Source organism: Amblyraja radiata, chromosome 5 (genome assembly GCF_010909765.2).
Source record: "Amblyraja radiata isolate CabotCenter1 chromosome 5, sAmbRad1.1.pri, whole genome shotgun sequence".
Lineage (NCBI taxonomy): Eukaryota > Metazoa > Chordata > Chondrichthyes > Rajiformes > Rajidae > Amblyraja > Amblyraja radiata.
In genome coordinates this window covers 27,861,233-27,877,624 of record NC_045960.1, presented here as the reverse complement: position 1 = coordinate 27,877,624, position 16,392 = coordinate 27,861,233, and the positions used below count along the sequence as shown (strand labels likewise).

Sequence of the window (16,392 nt, the reverse complement as noted above, 5' to 3'; positions counted from 1 at the left end):
TGATTTTTAAACTACTATAACTATTATATGAGGCCTTTAAAACTAATAATAGCTTTTGCGACGGGGTCTTCCAGCGATTTTTCGTTAATAATTAACTAGGCTGAACATCTTCGATTTGAACAGCCTAGAGAAAATCGCGTTTTAAACCCGCCCCCTCTAAACGGCGCCAAAATCGCGCACACCCGCAGCGGCAGATTTTCAACGACGCTTCAGGTAGGCTTTGCAACATACCTAATTTATGTCCGTTTGGAAAAATAGAGCCTGATGAGGGGCAGCCAGCATGGCCTTGTGTGGGGGTAAATTCTGTCTCACTAAAGACCTGCATGGTGATTGACCCGGGTTCAATCCTGACTACGGGTGCTGACTGCCCCGATCTTTATAGTCAGGAGCTTAGGTCACAAATTTACAGCCTCGTTGCCCACATTTCCTTGGTGGCGCACGGCGGCACAGTGGTAGAATTGCTACCTCACAGCACTTGCAGCGCCAGAGACCTGGGTTCGATCCCGACTACGGGTGCTGACTGTACGGAGTTCGTACGTTCTCCCCGTGACCTGCGTGGGTTTTCTCCGGGGTCTCCAGTTTCCTCCCACAGTCCAAACACGTGCAGGTTTGTAGGTTAATTGGCTTCAGTAAAATTGTAAATTGTCCTTTCTGTGTTTAGGATAGTGTTAGTGTGCTGGGGATTGCTGGTAGGCTCGGACTCGGTGGGCCGAAAGGCCTGTCTCCCCGTTGTATCTCTAAACTGAACTAAACTCATTTAACTGAGTTGTTTTATGGATTCTGACTATGTCAACAATGAAGATTGATGATGGCAAATGGTAAATATTATCTACATGGACTTTAGAATGAAAGTTAAGGTACATGGGATCCAGGGTGAGCTACCTAATTGGATCCATAATTGGCTTGGAGATAGGAGGATAATCATAAAAAATGGGAGTAGAATTAGGCCATTCGGCCCATTAAGTCTGCTCTGCCTTTCAATCATGGCTGATCTATCTCTCCCTCCTAACCCCATTCTCCTGCCTTTCCCCATAACCTCTGACAACTGTACTAATCAAGAATAATGGTGGAAGGATGCTTTTCTGATTGGAAGTCTGTGAACAGTGGTGCATCGCAGGGGTTGGTGCTGGGACCCTTGTTGTTTGTGATATATATCAGGTATTTGCAAAGCTTGGGTATGCAAGCAAAGAATTTCACTGTGACTTGTCACATGTTGTGTGGGTGGTAAGGAAGGTTATTTAAGGCCACGACAAGCTATCGATCAGATGGCAAGTGGGGCGAAGTGTTGGCAGATGGAATTTAATCCCAACAAGTGCAAGATGATGCATTCTGAGAGGTCAAATGGAGGTCAGATATATGCAGTAAATGTTAAGGAAAGGTGATGAACCTTGCTGTTCAAGTCAACAGTTCTCCCAAAAAAAGCTATCATAGGGGGCAAAGAAGACATGTGACACGCTCGCCTTCATTGGTGGGAGCACAGAATATAACCTTGAGAAGTTACATTGCAACTTGACAAAACTGTTTAAATTACACTTGGAGTATTATATGTAGTTTTTATAGGAAGGTTGAGCTGGAGAGAGTACATGCTGTCAGATAATATCCAATATCCATCAGGATATTGCATAAATTGCCACACAAGGCTGTGGAGGCCAAGTCAATGGATATTTTTAAGGTGGAGATTGATAGATTCTTGATCAGTACGGGTGTCAGGGGTTCTGGGGAGAAGGCGGGAGAATGGGGTTTAGAGGGAAAGATAGATCAGCCATGATTGAATGCAGGAGTAGACTTGATGGGCCAAATGGCCTAATTGTGCTCCTACAACCTATGAACTTATGATTGGTGGACTTTAATTATGGGAAGAGATTGGAAATGTTGGGCTTGTTTGCATGGAGCGGAGGGGTGGCCTGACAAATGAAATATAAAATTATAAAAAGCATAGCTTGGGTACGTAGACATAATTTGTTCCCTGTGAAAGAGGTATCAAAAACAAGGGGGCATTGATTTAAGGTGAGAAATAGACTTGAGGAAAAAAATTGCACAGTGTAGTTGATAATCTGGAACTCACTATCAGAGGAGATGGTGGAATGAAATATAATAACTATAACACACAAATAAATAAAGCATTGGAAGATATGCACCTAGTTCAGTTAAATGGGATTAGTGTAAATGGATCATATGGTTTGCATGCACGTGGTGAGCCGATGGGCCAATTCTATGACTATGACTTTGAAATAGAGAGAGAGGCAAAGCTGGGAAGTCAAATGTTGAACTGAATAAAAAACATAATCCAGTAATGGAATGAATTGTAACAAGATTCAGAGCACCAAATGATTCTTCTCTTTTGCATGTAAATGCATTTCTTTTCCAGGCAACACAAGATGATAATCATCTATGGTTTGACTCTTTACACATTGGAGTTTAATTCAGAAATGCACGAGTTATTCATTTTGGGAAGTCAGACCAGGGTAAGACTTCCACAGTGTACAACAGGGCCTTGGAGAAAGTTATAGAACAGAGGGACCTAGGAGTGTTGGCCTTCATTAGTCAGGGGATTGAGTATAGAAGTTTGGATGCTATGTTGCAGTTGTACAAGACTTTGGTGAGGCTGCACTTGCAATATTGTGTTTAATTCTGGTCACCCTGCTGTATGTCAGCTGGAAAGAATGAAGAAAAGATTTATGAGGATTCAGAATTTAAGGGACTGAGTTTTTGGAAGAGGTTGGCAGCCTATGACTTTATGCCTGGGTGGGTAGAAGACTTACGAATGATCCTATAGAGGTGTATAATATTGGTGGGGCATAGACAGGGTGAATGTACATGGTCCTTCCCCCAGGGTTTGGGAATCAAGAAGTAAGGGCATAGATTTAAGGTGAGAGGGGAAAGATTTAATGGGAAGATGAGGAGGAAATTTTTCGCACAGTGGTGCGTGTGGAATAAGCTGTCAGACAAAATGGTTGAGGAAGGTACAATAACAACATTGAAAAGACATCTGGACAAAAGTATAGAGGAAATGTTTCAGGAAATATGGTCGAACATGGGTAAATGGTACTCGTTTGGATGGGCATCTGGGTTGTATGGACGAATTGGGCCAAAGGCCTGTTTTATAGATGGTCATATACCCAGCAGAGACACTAGCACTCTACCTACAGTGTAGCCACTGACCATCAAGCACAATTTACACAAACCCTGCACACTTAATTCTCCCCACGTCGACTCCCTTTAGATTCTACCACTCCACCTACAAACCAAGGGAAATTTATAGTCAGCAACTATGCCTCCAACAGTGATGTCCCCGAGATGTGGTTGACTGATTCACATGCGACAAAAGCTTTTCACTGGTACACGTGACAATAAATTAAAGTAACACTGTGAACCTACCTTTAGCACAATGATTTGTTTATTCTTTAATGCTTCCAACTCTTTATTCTTTTGCTGTTCAGCCACAAGAAGTGCATTTTTCACTGCCTCTGTTTTCTCTTTCAAGGCCTGGGCAAGTATTACAAATAGGAAAATAACAGGGTTATTTACTCTTCATTGTTTCTTACTGACATCATTTTAATTTGCCTTCAATCATTAAGCATAAAGAGAAATGTGAGGTGTTGCATTTTGGAAAATCTAACATAGGCAGGACCTACGTGGTGAATGGTGGACGTATCGTAGAGCAGAGGAGTCTAAGAGGGCAGGTGCGTGTTTCCTTGAAGATGGAGTCCACAGGTAGATAGGGTGGTTAAAAAGGCTTTGGGCACATTGGCCTTCATTAGTCAGAGTACTATATAACTACAGTCGTCTTATATAACCAGATGTTGGGAAGTCATGTTGCAGTTATGTAAGGCATTAGTGAGGCTGAATTTAGAGTATTGTGTTCTGTTCTTGGCACAATGTTATAGAAAAGATGTTAAGTTGGAAAGTGTAGAGGATTTACAAGGATGAGGAACTACACCGGAGCACCCAGAGGAAACCCACACGGTCACAGGGTGAACATGCAAACTCCGCACAGACAGCAGTCGAGGTTAGGACGGAACCTGGTCGGGTCTCCGGCGCTATGAGGCAGCAGCTCCACCATCTGAGCTGCCCTGATGAGTTGTGACAAAGAATGTCACCACCTTCCCAAAGGGGAAAGAGTAAAAGACAAGGAGCCTATTCATTTCTAGTCTCTAATGATCAACTTTCTAAAGACACCCATTTAATGTGATTGCAGAACTCTGTAGGGTCCTGCCCACCAGAAGGCTATGGAGGCCACGCCAATGGATATTTTTAAGGTGGACGTTGATAGGTTCTTGATTAGTCAGGATGTCAAGGGTCATGGGGAGAAGCAGGAGAATGGTGTTGAGAGGGAAAGACAGATCAGTTATGATAGAAAGGTGGAGTATTGATGGGCTGAATGGCCTAATTCTGCTCCTACAACTTATGAACTCCTTTGCCCAAATCCACATTTTCCTATGATCATCCTGGGATGTAAAGAAAATCCTCGATTTATCCTTTCAATTGGCCCCTCCTTTGCCTCTCTATCATTGCAATTGTTCAGTGTCAACAGCAACTAAAAACACTCCATTGAGCCCTTCAGCCAGGTTTTCAGGTTTACACATGAATAAATAGACAATGAATCAGAGGGTGACCAATGCCAATACTTCAACAAAGGAGAGAAAGGGAGAAAATTGATGATCTCATGTACCCAAATTAAAACTGCTGACTTTGCATCCTCCACAGACTGTTCCCAATCAGTACTAGATGCCTTCATGTATTGCCGATGAATCACTGATCCCAAATCTAGAGTTGCAGAGAAAGAGAAAAACAGTATGTTTATTTAACAAAAGATTATGCCATTTGGAAAACATAAAACAAACCCTCAAGTACAATTGAAAATAGATAACATAAGCATAGAAAGAGTATATGAAAATACATTCCTTGGTGTGATCTTAGACCACAAAATCTGCTGGAAACCACATATAAACCACGTCAAAGCAAAACTGGCAAAGTCTATAGCAATATTGGGAAAATCAAGACACATTCTGGACCACAAATCATTACATACTCTGTATAATACACTCATATTGCCATATCTGAGTTACTGTGTGGAGATATGGGGTAACACCTACAAAACCAACCTACAGCCGTTATGCACATTACAAAAAAAGAGCAATAAGAATTATCAATAACGTTGGATATCTTGAACATACCAATTTATTATTCTTAAAGTCACATACACTGAAGTTCACCGATCTGGTTAAATCTAAGACTGCACAAATCATGTACAAAGCAAGAAATAATTTACTTCCAGGAAATATACAAAAACTGTTTATGGAAAGACAGGGTGGGTATAATTTGAGAGGGGAACATAATTTTAAAAACTCAATGTCAGAACAACTCTTAAAAGTATGTGCATAGCAATCTGTGGGGTGAATTTATAAAACATAGCACAAACATAATTCAGTTTAAAAAGATGTACAAAAACACTTTTAAAAAGATATTGGGATGAGGATAGGTGATTGAGAGTGGGATATTTGTTATACTGATTGTATTGGGAAGGATGATTATAGGGTGATGGGTTGTATATATGACTAAGAGATACTGTATAGTATATGAGGGTTTTTTCTTTTCTTCTATGGCTTTGTAAATATTTGATTAGTGTATAAATGTAAATAATTTGGTGTACATATAGTTGCTGGTGTACATATGGTGTACATATAGCTGCTAAATTTGTATAAGATATTTATAAGCAGTTGAATAAGGGGTGGGAATTAATAAGCTTTGGCTTCTTCCTGCTCCTTTTCGGACACATATGATTTCATTTATTTATAAATATTGTTTATGACACTTTATAGATATTCTTGTTTTGTTTTTTTGGTTTTTGTATGCTGTTTCACACTTGCCTTTTATTCATTTATTCTGTTCGAAATAAAGAAGTAAATAAAATAAATAAAATAAAACATTACACATGCGGTGTATGTACACCCAACAAGGGAAACAAAACTTAGTTTAATCAGCAGCAATCAAGGGAAACAAGAAACCGTGGCCGTGGAAGAGTGGGGGCTGTCCCAAGGGATGCGTTCCTTCGGCGGCTTACAACTTGTTGCCCAGTCACCTATGGCGTGTGTGGAAAAATGACCCCTACATTCCCGTCTCCACCGGCGGAAGGGTGGGGGTCCTTTTCCCACACAAGCCATAGGTGACTGGGCAATCTGAACCCGAGCACTAAGTTGTAAGCGGCCGAAGGTGCGCATCCTTCGGGACAGCCCCTTCTCTCCCACGGCCACTCTCCGCGGGCTGTGGGTCGGGTGGAGTGGAGGTGTGGGACAATGTTCATCCCTCCACAGTGATGTGATGGACCAGGGGGTCTGGATCAATCGCTGACAAGGCCCGCCCCCCGGCAACGTCTTGTCCGTTATTTGACTTTTCTGTTGAGCGGCATTCGGTTCGTTGGCTTGTAGGCGACGCCGCCTTACGGGTAGGTGGCGTTTCAGCAGAGCGGCCATTTGGTGAGTTTGCTTTTAGGCGACACAGCCTTTCGGTTAGTTGGCTTTTAGGCATCCCGCCCTTTCGGTTATTTTGCATTTAGGCGTCCCACTCTTTCGGTTAGTTGGCGTTTCGATTCGGTTATTTGGCTTCCACTTCTTTGCTTCGGCTTCTCGTCCGTCGGCGCCACGTCCGCACACGCCGTAGGATAGATTATACAGCAAAAGTATTAACACACTGTGGGCGGCACGGTGACATAGCGGTAGAGTTGCTGCTTTACAGTGTCAGAGACCCGGGTTCAATCCTGACTAAGGGTGCTTGTCTGTATGGAGTTTGTACGTTCTCCCCGTGACCTGCGTGGGTTTTCTCTAAGATCTTTGGTTTGCTCCCACACTCCAAAGACGTACAAGTTTGTAGGTTAATTGGCTTGGTATGAATGTAAAATTGTCCCTAGTGTGTGTAGGATAGCGTTAGTATGCGGAGATCGCAAGTTGGAGCGGACTCGGTGGGCTGAAGGGCCTGTTTCCGCGCTGTATCTCTAAACTAAACTAGGTCTCAAACCGAAACATCACCCATTCCTTCTTTCCACAGATGCTGCCTGTTCCGCTGAGTTACTCCAGCTTTTTGTGTCTATCTAAACTACACCAAACACTGTTACTGAGGCAGCAACTTTGCATTTTCTGTAGCTTTGTGTCCAATTTCACAAAGTGATTGAGACTTGGGTGTTTCCAACTTGTTTGTAAAATGAATTCATACGTTCCAAATCTCTTGATGAATAATCATTGACCCTAATCAATAACTTTGTTTCTTCCTCGTAAATGCTGGCGCAGTTTCCCATTAACTTCTGTTAAAATTTGAGATGTTCAAATTCCGTCGTTCAACTTTGTGATTAACGTTATTTTTCAGAATGCTGGAGTAACTCAGCGGGACAGGCATCATCTCTGAAGAGAAGGAACGGGTGACGTTTCGGGTCGAGACCCTTCTTCAAACATTCAGATTTCTTGTAGGCATTTTGTCCAATTACCCAAGATAAATATGTTACCCGTAATGTTTCACATACTGATGTAGACTGGGAGAAACACTCGAAATGGAAGAAGGTATTAAGAATGGGGTGCAGTAATCTGTTTATGTTACTAGGCTGGCATCCAAAGCCCCAAACTATCCATTGGGAATTTTTTTTTTTAGTTCAATTCAGTTCAGTTTAGTTTTTTGCTGTCACGTATGTAGCGAGGTACAGTGAAAAGCTTTTGTTGCATGCTAACCAGTCAGCAGAAAGATAATACATGATTACAATGGAGCCATTTACAGTGTATAGATACAGGATAAGGGTTGGGCCTCACAGCAGCAGTAGCGAATGAAATTTCAAGTAATTAGATAAATTTGGAATTATATCAGCAAATATCACCAATGGTGACCATGAAACGACCAGTTTGTTGCAAAGATCATTCAGTTCACAAATATCTTCCAAGGAAGAAAATCAGCTGTTTAGTTCAGTTTAGAGATACAGCGGGGAAGCCGTGCTGACCAGCAATGACCCGTACACTGTGAAATCAGAGGGTTTTTGAAATAATGGTGTGCTTGAAGTTGGAAAAAAGAGGGAATGTTTGACAGGCTAGTATCTGTATCCTTGCTGTATCTTTAAACTAAACTAAACTAGTTATTCTAAGGTTACCCAAATTTGCTACCCGAGTACACTTCATCAATGTGTAATTTGATTACCTATGAGAAAAAGCAATTGGTATGAAAAAAAGGAAGGGAGTTGCCCTTCAAGATTGCTTCACAAAGTTGAAAGGCAAGGCTGTAAGTAGGTGTACAAAAATAAAACATACCACTGGAGCAACTCAGTGGGTCAGGCAGCATCTGTGGAAAGAAAGGAAACAGGTGACCAATTGGGTCAGGACCTTCTTCAGACTGATGAAAGGTCCTGACCTGAAATGTCCCCTGCCCATCTTCATGAGGGGTAGGCCATTTAGAACTGAGATGAGGAAAAACATTTTCACCCAGAGAATCTGTGGAATTCTCTACCACAGAAGGCCATTAAATAATTCACTGGATGTTTTCAAGAGAGAATTAGATTTAGCTCTTAGGACTAATGGAATCAAGAGATATGGGGAAAAAGCAGGAACAGGGTACTGATTTTGGATGATCAGCCATGATCATATTGAATGGCGGTGCTGTCTCGAAGGGCCTACTCCTGCATCTATTTTCTATGTTTCCTCCATAAAGCATTCTCCAGCTTTTTTTCTCCCCCCCCCCCCTCCCGTACAATCAGCCTGAAGAAGTGTCTCCACCCGAGACATCACCTATCCACGTTCTCCAGAGATGCTGCTTGAGTTACTCCAACACTGTGTCCTTTTGTGTATTAACCAGCATCTGCATTTTTTGCTTCTGCATCCATCCATAGAAACTGCATGACCCATGGGGTTCCTCCAGAAGTTTGTTTTTTACTCAAGTTTCCGGCATCTAGTTTCTTAAGTCAAAGGCGTTCAGCATTGCAGCAATAAGGAAGTTAAAGAGAACTTTAAACCACATAAAATATCAAATGATACAAAGTGTCAAAAATGGAAATGATAATAATTGAAGAAATGAAAACCTTGTTGAAATGTTGATAAATATTTGGAATAATCAATCAACATGGTAAGGGAAATAAAGAAGATTCAAAATTCACTTATTTGGAAAGCTAACATACAGGAGTGATGGTTTGTGTTGGGACACGTTCCCTTCCGCTACTGATAATGTTTTTGTTACGTTCTTGGAACACAATGTATGTCTGACAATTTGTATCAATGCGTCATTTGCAGTGATGTCAACATTAGACAAGGAAACTTTAAACGTTTATTATGCAACGTAATGCCATTAAATAATTCCTTCGTATTATTTATCTGCTTCCTGGCATGACAATCACTCACACAATTAAAATGATGTAATTTTCATTAATGTAAAATACTCTACAATGCTAAGTGACATGTTTTGAGCTTCAAAGTGACATGATTTGATATTCAATCAAAGTGACATGATTTGAGATTCAACCCTTCTGCACTCTAGTGTTTATCTTCTTGCACTACCTGTATACGGTATACTTGTATGTAGATTGATTGCACTCATGTATATTATCATTTGCCTGGATAGCAGGCAAACAAAGTTTATCACTGCATCTTGGTACAAATGGCAATAGTAAACCATGTTGTGGAGAAAATCTGGCAATGAAGTATTCAAAGATCATGAGGGAAAATGATAGGGTGAATGCACAGAGAATTTTACCCAGGGTAAGAGAATCAAGAACCAGAGGACATAGGTTTAAGATGAGAGGGCAAAGACTTAATAGGAACCTGAGGGGCCACTTTGTCACTCAGAGCATGTTGGGTTATATCGAATGATCTGCCAGAGGAGGTAACTGAGGCAGGTACAATAACAATTTTTAAAAGGCACTTGTGTGGGAAGGAACTGCAGATGCTGGTTTATACGGAAGATAGACACAAAATGCTGGAGTAACAATGCGGGTCAGGCAGCAACTCTGTCGAAAAAGGATGGGTGACATTTTGGGTCAGAAGCCTTCTTCAGACACTTGTTCAGGTTAATTGATGGAAAGGTTTCGAGGGATATGGACCTAATGCGGGCAAATGGGACTGGCATGGACAGGGCAAAGGGAATGGATGAGATGGGTCAATTGGCCTGTTTCTGTGCTGAAAAACAAAAGAAAATAATCAAGTTCAGAAATAATAGCATGAAAATAAATTTGCATTATTCGCAGCTGCAATCCAATATACCCCAGAGAGGCCAGTATGTACCAACATCAAACATAAATTGAAATCACATAATGATATTAGAAGCACAATAGCTTCAGACACTTCACAGGTTGATATAAGTTAAACAATATGGCTGGAGATGTAAATAAATACAGGGGCTCTAAGGGTGCCGAGGAATTTCAAGAATTTCAAGAATTCAAGAAAGAAAGAATTTCATGGTCCTATCAGGGACACATGACAATAAACTCACATGAACTTGAAAGTGGACAGCTACTTTGTGCTATTGTAGATTTAGATTGGGAGTTACCAAGGTGGGCCAAGGGGGTTATTTATGCTATGCTGCAGCGAGCAGAACAAAAGGAGAGAGTCCCAGGGAAAGGCAAACGGGCTGCTTAACAGAAGATAGAGGGCTCTTGGAGATGTGGTGTGGCAAGGCTATGAATACATTTAAAGAAAGCATAATGATTTGAAATGCAATATGTTACAGGAATAGCTGCCATCACAGGGCATCAAGCATTGCAAAGGTAAGCCAAAGGAACAATGCAGGATGATTTGCATTGATTTATGAAGGCCAAAGACTACCAAACAAAGACAATGACAGTAGATATTTTTAAAGGTGTCAAAGGCACGAACAAGATTTCAGGGAGACATCAGGACCAGCAGATGCTTGGGATCTTGCATAGAGCGCAAACTGCTGGAGTAACTCAGTGATCGGGCAGATTCTCTGGAGGACATGGGTAAGCGTTGCTTCGGGTCGGGATCAGACTCAGAGGAAGTAGTAAGGTACACAAAATTGCTGGAGAAACTCAGCGGGTGCAGCAGCATCTATGGAGCGAAGGAAATAGGCGACGTTTCGGGCCGAAACCCTTCTTCAGACTGATGGGGGGTGGGGGGGTGAGAAGGAAGGAAAAGGGGAGGAGGAGCCCGAGGGTGGGAGGAGACAGCTAGAGGGTTGAGGAAGGGGAGGAGACAGCAAGGACTAGCAAAATTGGGAGAATTCAATGTTAATGCCATCCGGATGCAAGGTCCCCAGACGGAATATAAGAGGAAGTAGTGCTTGGGTAGGGGATTTAGTAATTATTTTGTGCAGCTGAATGTGAATATAGACTTATGTGAATGGGAAGGTGGATAAGACATGGAACATAAATTGTTTATAAACTAGATAGAGACTAGCTCAATCTGTGCAAAGTAAAAGAAGTGGATTAAATCAATGGCAGGAGCATGGAAGGCAACTGAACCATCCTATCAACAACAAGAGAGCGGTCCTGAACTACTATATACCTCTGAAGCCCCTCAGACTATCTTGACTTGGTCTTTACTTGATTTTATCTTTGATTGTAAGGTCGGGGGGAGTTCCCCCCCGCCACGGGTACTATGTAATCCCGTGCTACCTGCTCCATGGTCGGTGACTAAACCGTCTCCCCCACCTGGTTTGCCAGGTGAGGAGGGGGCTGTGGACCCCCAGCAGGACCAATAACAAGACCTGTCAAAGGGTGGATGAGCTCCCAGCGAGCCAATGGCCATCCACACTTCAGTAGAAGTTGCGATCCTGTTGTAAATAGCATTGTAAGGAATGAAGAAAAACATGAAATGTAATTCTTCCCTCTCCTTGTTTCTCAAAAAAGTTCTTACCAGTTTATCTTGCACTAAACGTTATTCACGTTATTCCCTATATCATGAGTCTATACACTGTGGATGGCTGGATTGTAATCATGTGTTGTCTTTCCACTGACTGGTTAGCACGTAACAAAGACTTTTCACTGTACCTCGGTACACGTGACTATAAACTAAGCTCAAGAGAAGATAACATCGATCTGGATGAAACTGTGGCTGTTTCTCGACTAAAGAGGTTTAGTTTAGTTTAATTTAGAGATAAAGCGTGGAAACAGGCCCTTCGGCCCATCGGGTCCGCGCCGACCAGCGATCCCCGTACATTAACACTATCCTACACCCACTAGGGACAATTTTTACATTTACCAAGCCAATTAACCTACAAAACCTGTACGTCTTTGGTGTGTGGGAGGAAACCGAAGATCTCTGGGAAAACCCACGCAGGTCACGGGGAGAACGTACAAACTCCATACAGACAGCACCCGTATTCGGGATCGAACCTGGGTCATCGGCGCTGCATTCACTAAGGCAGCAACTTTACCACTGTGTCACCGTGACCGCCCGTTACGGGGAGAAGGCAGGAGAATGGGGTTGAGAGGGAAAGATAGATCAGCCATGATTAAATGGCGGAGTAGACGATGGCTCAATTCTGCTCCTATCTCCTATGATCTTATGACTTCTTGCTGGATAGACATTGAAGTTAAGAATGTCAGAGCGATAATGCTCAGGATCATTAGAGTATTTTGGACACGTGACCATGTATCTGCAAATGATGTTCCCAGGATGATAAGTGTTCAGAAGCAGTTCATTTCATTAAAGAACAATTTGACATTCTGCACTACCAAAACATGGACCACCTTCTACAGATGTGCCATTGTAAAAAGCATTTTATTCGGAATGCATCACAGCATGATTCGGGAACAGCTCTATCCAAGACGGCAAGAAATAGCAGAGTTGTAGATGTAACCCAGACCATCACAAAACCAACTTTCCTTCTAATAACTCCATCTACACTTCACGCTGCCACGGCAAGGCCACCAGTATAATCAAGGACGAGTTTCACCCCAGTCACCCTCTTCTCCCCTCTCCCATCAGGTAAGAGGTACAGAAGTGCGAAAATGCACACTTCTAGATTCAGCTACATTTTTCTCCCAGCTCTTGTGGGCAACTAACCCATCCTATCAACTACTGGAGTGCGGTCCTGACCTACAATGTACCTTATTGTTGACCCTCAGATTATATTTAATCAGACTTTACTGGAATTTACCTTGCACCCTTAATCCTGTATCTGTAGACTGTGGACAGCTTGATTGTAATCATGTAGTCTTGCTGCTGACTGGACAGCAAGCAACAAAAAAGCTTTTCACGTAACAATAAATAACTAAACTAAACTTGTATCAGGATGAAATTACACGTCACAATCTGTTGCTAATGTGTGAAATTCATCCGAAATATGAAGTGGCTGACTGACATAATCTTTCCCCTCTCGCTAGCACTGAAACACCTCAGTGCCAAAAAATGTTATGGCCAGATTTCCCATTGGATAGAAGCACAAGCGGGTTTACGATGTGTGAAGTCAGTGGGCAAGGTGTGAGTGGTTGATACTTTGAGTTAGTTGATTGAACACAGATGTGGCCAGGTCAGAGAGTATAAAATGACACGTTAATTTATCACTTCCAAAAATAAAAATAATGTTCAAATCCAAACCACAGTGGAAGTGTGGTTACAAGGATGTTGGCAGGACTGGAGGGTTTACGTTGCCAGGACTCGAGGGCCTGAGCTATAGGGAGAGGTTGATTAGGCTATGAGCGCAGGAGGCTGAGGAGTGATCTTATAGAGGTGCACAAAATCATGAGAGGAATAGATCGGGTGGACGCACAGAATCTCTTGTGAATCTCTTGGGAATCGAGAACCAGAGGACATAGGTTTAAGGTGAGGGGGGAAAAGATTTAATAGGAACCTGAGGGATAACTTTTTTTACAAAAAGGACAGTGGGTGTATGGACGAATTGATGGAGGAGGTAGTTGAGACAGGGACTTTCACAATGTTTATGAAACATTTGGACAGGTTCATGGATAGGACTAGATTTAGAGGGATATGGGCCAAACGCAGGCAGGTGGGACTAGTGTAGATGGGACATGTTGGTCAGTGTGGGGAAAATTGGCCAAAGGGCCAATGACTCTGAAGTGCCTCATAATTTTTTTTGAAGTTTTGTCAAGTATTATTTAAATCATTTCTTCTGGGATGCATACAATTTTCCACCTTAATAGCATCTTTTCTGTAGCAGGCCAACCAAAACCGAACACAATACTTCAGGTGCAGCCTCACTACCATCTTGTATGACTGTAACATAATGTCCTGACTTTTATAAGTAATTCCCTGAATGACGAAGGCCAGCGTGCCAAAAGCCTTCTTCATCACCCTATCTACTGGCCATGTCACTTTGAATGAATGAATAAGTTTATTGGCCAAGTATTCACATACAAGGAATTTGCCTTGGTGCTCCACCCGCAAGTGACAACATAACATACAGTGACAGTTAGGAATGACACATAAAACATTAAACACTAATAATAAAACATTATTGATTAAACATGTGAATTAAATAAAATACCAGAGCAAAAGGAGGCTACAGATTTTTGGTTATTGAGTAGAGCTACTACTCGTGGAAAAAAAGCTGTTTTTATGTCTGGCTGTGGCAGCTTTGACAGTCCGGAGTCACCTTCCAGAGGGAAGTGATTCAAAGAGTTTGTGGCCAGGATGAGGGGTCAGAGATGATCTTACCCGCTCGCTTCCTGGCCCTTGCAGTGTACAGTTCGTCAATGGAGGGAAGGTTGCAGCCAATAACCTTCACAGCTGATCGGACGATTTCAGGGAAGTATGTACCTGTACTCCGAGATCCCTTTGCTCTACAACACTCCCCACAATTTCACTCCCCTGTCATGTTTCCACCATCCATTCCAATCTTTCCTCCCTCTGATCCCAAATGATCAGTTCTTGGCTGAGGCCTCAGCTTCATACCTGAAATGCCAGTCTTAAAGAATTCTGCTCCCTTCATAACAGTGAACTCGTCTTACACCTTCTGACCGTTAAACCCAAACTCCATCCAGAAACTATGATCCACCTGGATCCCTCCATCTGGTCTCCTACTATTGTTGACACAAAAAGCTGGAGTAACTCAGCGGGACAGGCAGAATCTCTGGAGAGGAATGGGTGACGTTTCGTATCCGAAACATCACCCATTCCTTCTCTCCAGAGATGCTGCCTGTCCCGCTGATTTTCTCCTGCTTTGTGTCTACCTTCGATTTAAACCAGCATCTGCAGTTCCTTCCTACACACTTGCTATTGTCACTGCATGAAGAGACATTAACCTCCCTGCATTTCCATTTCCACTCACTCACCACAACCCACCCCCCTTCCGAACTTGGAGGATGGGTTGATTGTAAACATTTATAGCCTTTTGGCTGACTGGATAGCACACAACAAAAAAAGCTGTTCACCGTACCTCGGTAGGCGTGACAATAAGTTATAACTAAAAAACCTAAAAGATAAAGTTATCCCAGTGTGTTGTGGTCGTGTCCAGGAGTGACTAGGGTGCCCGCTGTCTGGGGAAGCTGCCTGGTGGACATGGATCAGTCAGGTTAGGGACATTGTAAACGATCAGAGCCAGGCCCAGCACCACATAATAGGAACTATATTCTGCACTCTGTACCTTTCCCATCACCCTCCCTATTAGATTCATGGAGTTATACAGTGTGGATACAGGCCCTTCGGCCCAACTGGCCCACACTGACCAATATGTCCCATCCACACTAGTCCCACCTGCCTGCTTTTGGCCCATATTTATTAAACGTTGGGATAGCACCCTTCCCCAACTACCTCCTCTGGCCGCTCGTTCCATACACCCACCACTTTTTGTGAAAATGTTACCCCGCAGGTTCCTATTAAATCTATCCCCCCCCCCTCTCCTTAAACCCATGTCCTCTGGTTCTGGATTCCCCTACTTTGGGCAAGAGACTGGGATGCATACAAATGTGCAGCTTAATAGCATCTTTCCTGTCTGTAGCAGGACGACCAAACCAAGCACTATTCTCCAGGTGCGGCCACACCTGTCCTCACTTCTACACCTGATGAGCCGAATGGCCTAATTCTGCTCCTAGAACTTACGAAGGGACAACTTTTCATTGTAGGTGCAAGAGATAAAACACAAGCCTAAACCAAGCCCATGCGGTAAAGCATTAGGGGTTAGCACGCCACCCTTGGCCGAATGGATGGTGGTGGGTGGGTAACATCTCACCGAGGATACACTTGTGAGCGTCCTGTTGGATGAAACTGTGTGTCGGCTCCTTGTACCAGGTGGGAAGCCCTGGTCTCCCACCGTCCGGGGATACCAGCAGCGACCTCCTGGATTTGATATTGAAGCACCAAGTGTCCATGCGAGCTAGGGCCGGGCTCGCCTCGCCGCCGCCGCCGCAGCTGCTGCTCCCTCTGCCCGCCGGCCGGTCCGCAGCTTCACCCCCGGGGGCTCCGGTCTCCAGGGAAACCGCGGCCAGGGATACTCATCCTCGCTTGTTACAGTGAC

The 16,392-nt window shown here is 43.1% G+C and overlaps 1 protein-coding gene across 1 annotated transcript in view; it reads right to left on the bottom strand.

Annotated features, from left to right (window-relative positions):
- The window catches only part of c5h6orf163 (chromosome 5 C6orf163 homolog), a 22,308-nt gene extending 5,916 nt beyond the window's left edge, over window positions 1-16,392 (bottom strand). Inside the window, exons 1-3 of the mRNA XM_033020837.1 lie at window positions 16,108-16,392; window positions 4,673-4,767; window positions 3,379-3,486 (exon numbers count right to left, since the gene is read on the bottom strand). Coding sequence (XP_032876728.1) covers window positions 3,379-3,486; window positions 4,673-4,767; window positions 16,108-16,246 — 342 coding nt within the window. The 5' untranslated portion in view covers window positions 16,247-16,392. The remainder of the gene's footprint in view (window positions 1-3,378; window positions 3,487-4,672; window positions 4,768-16,107) is intronic.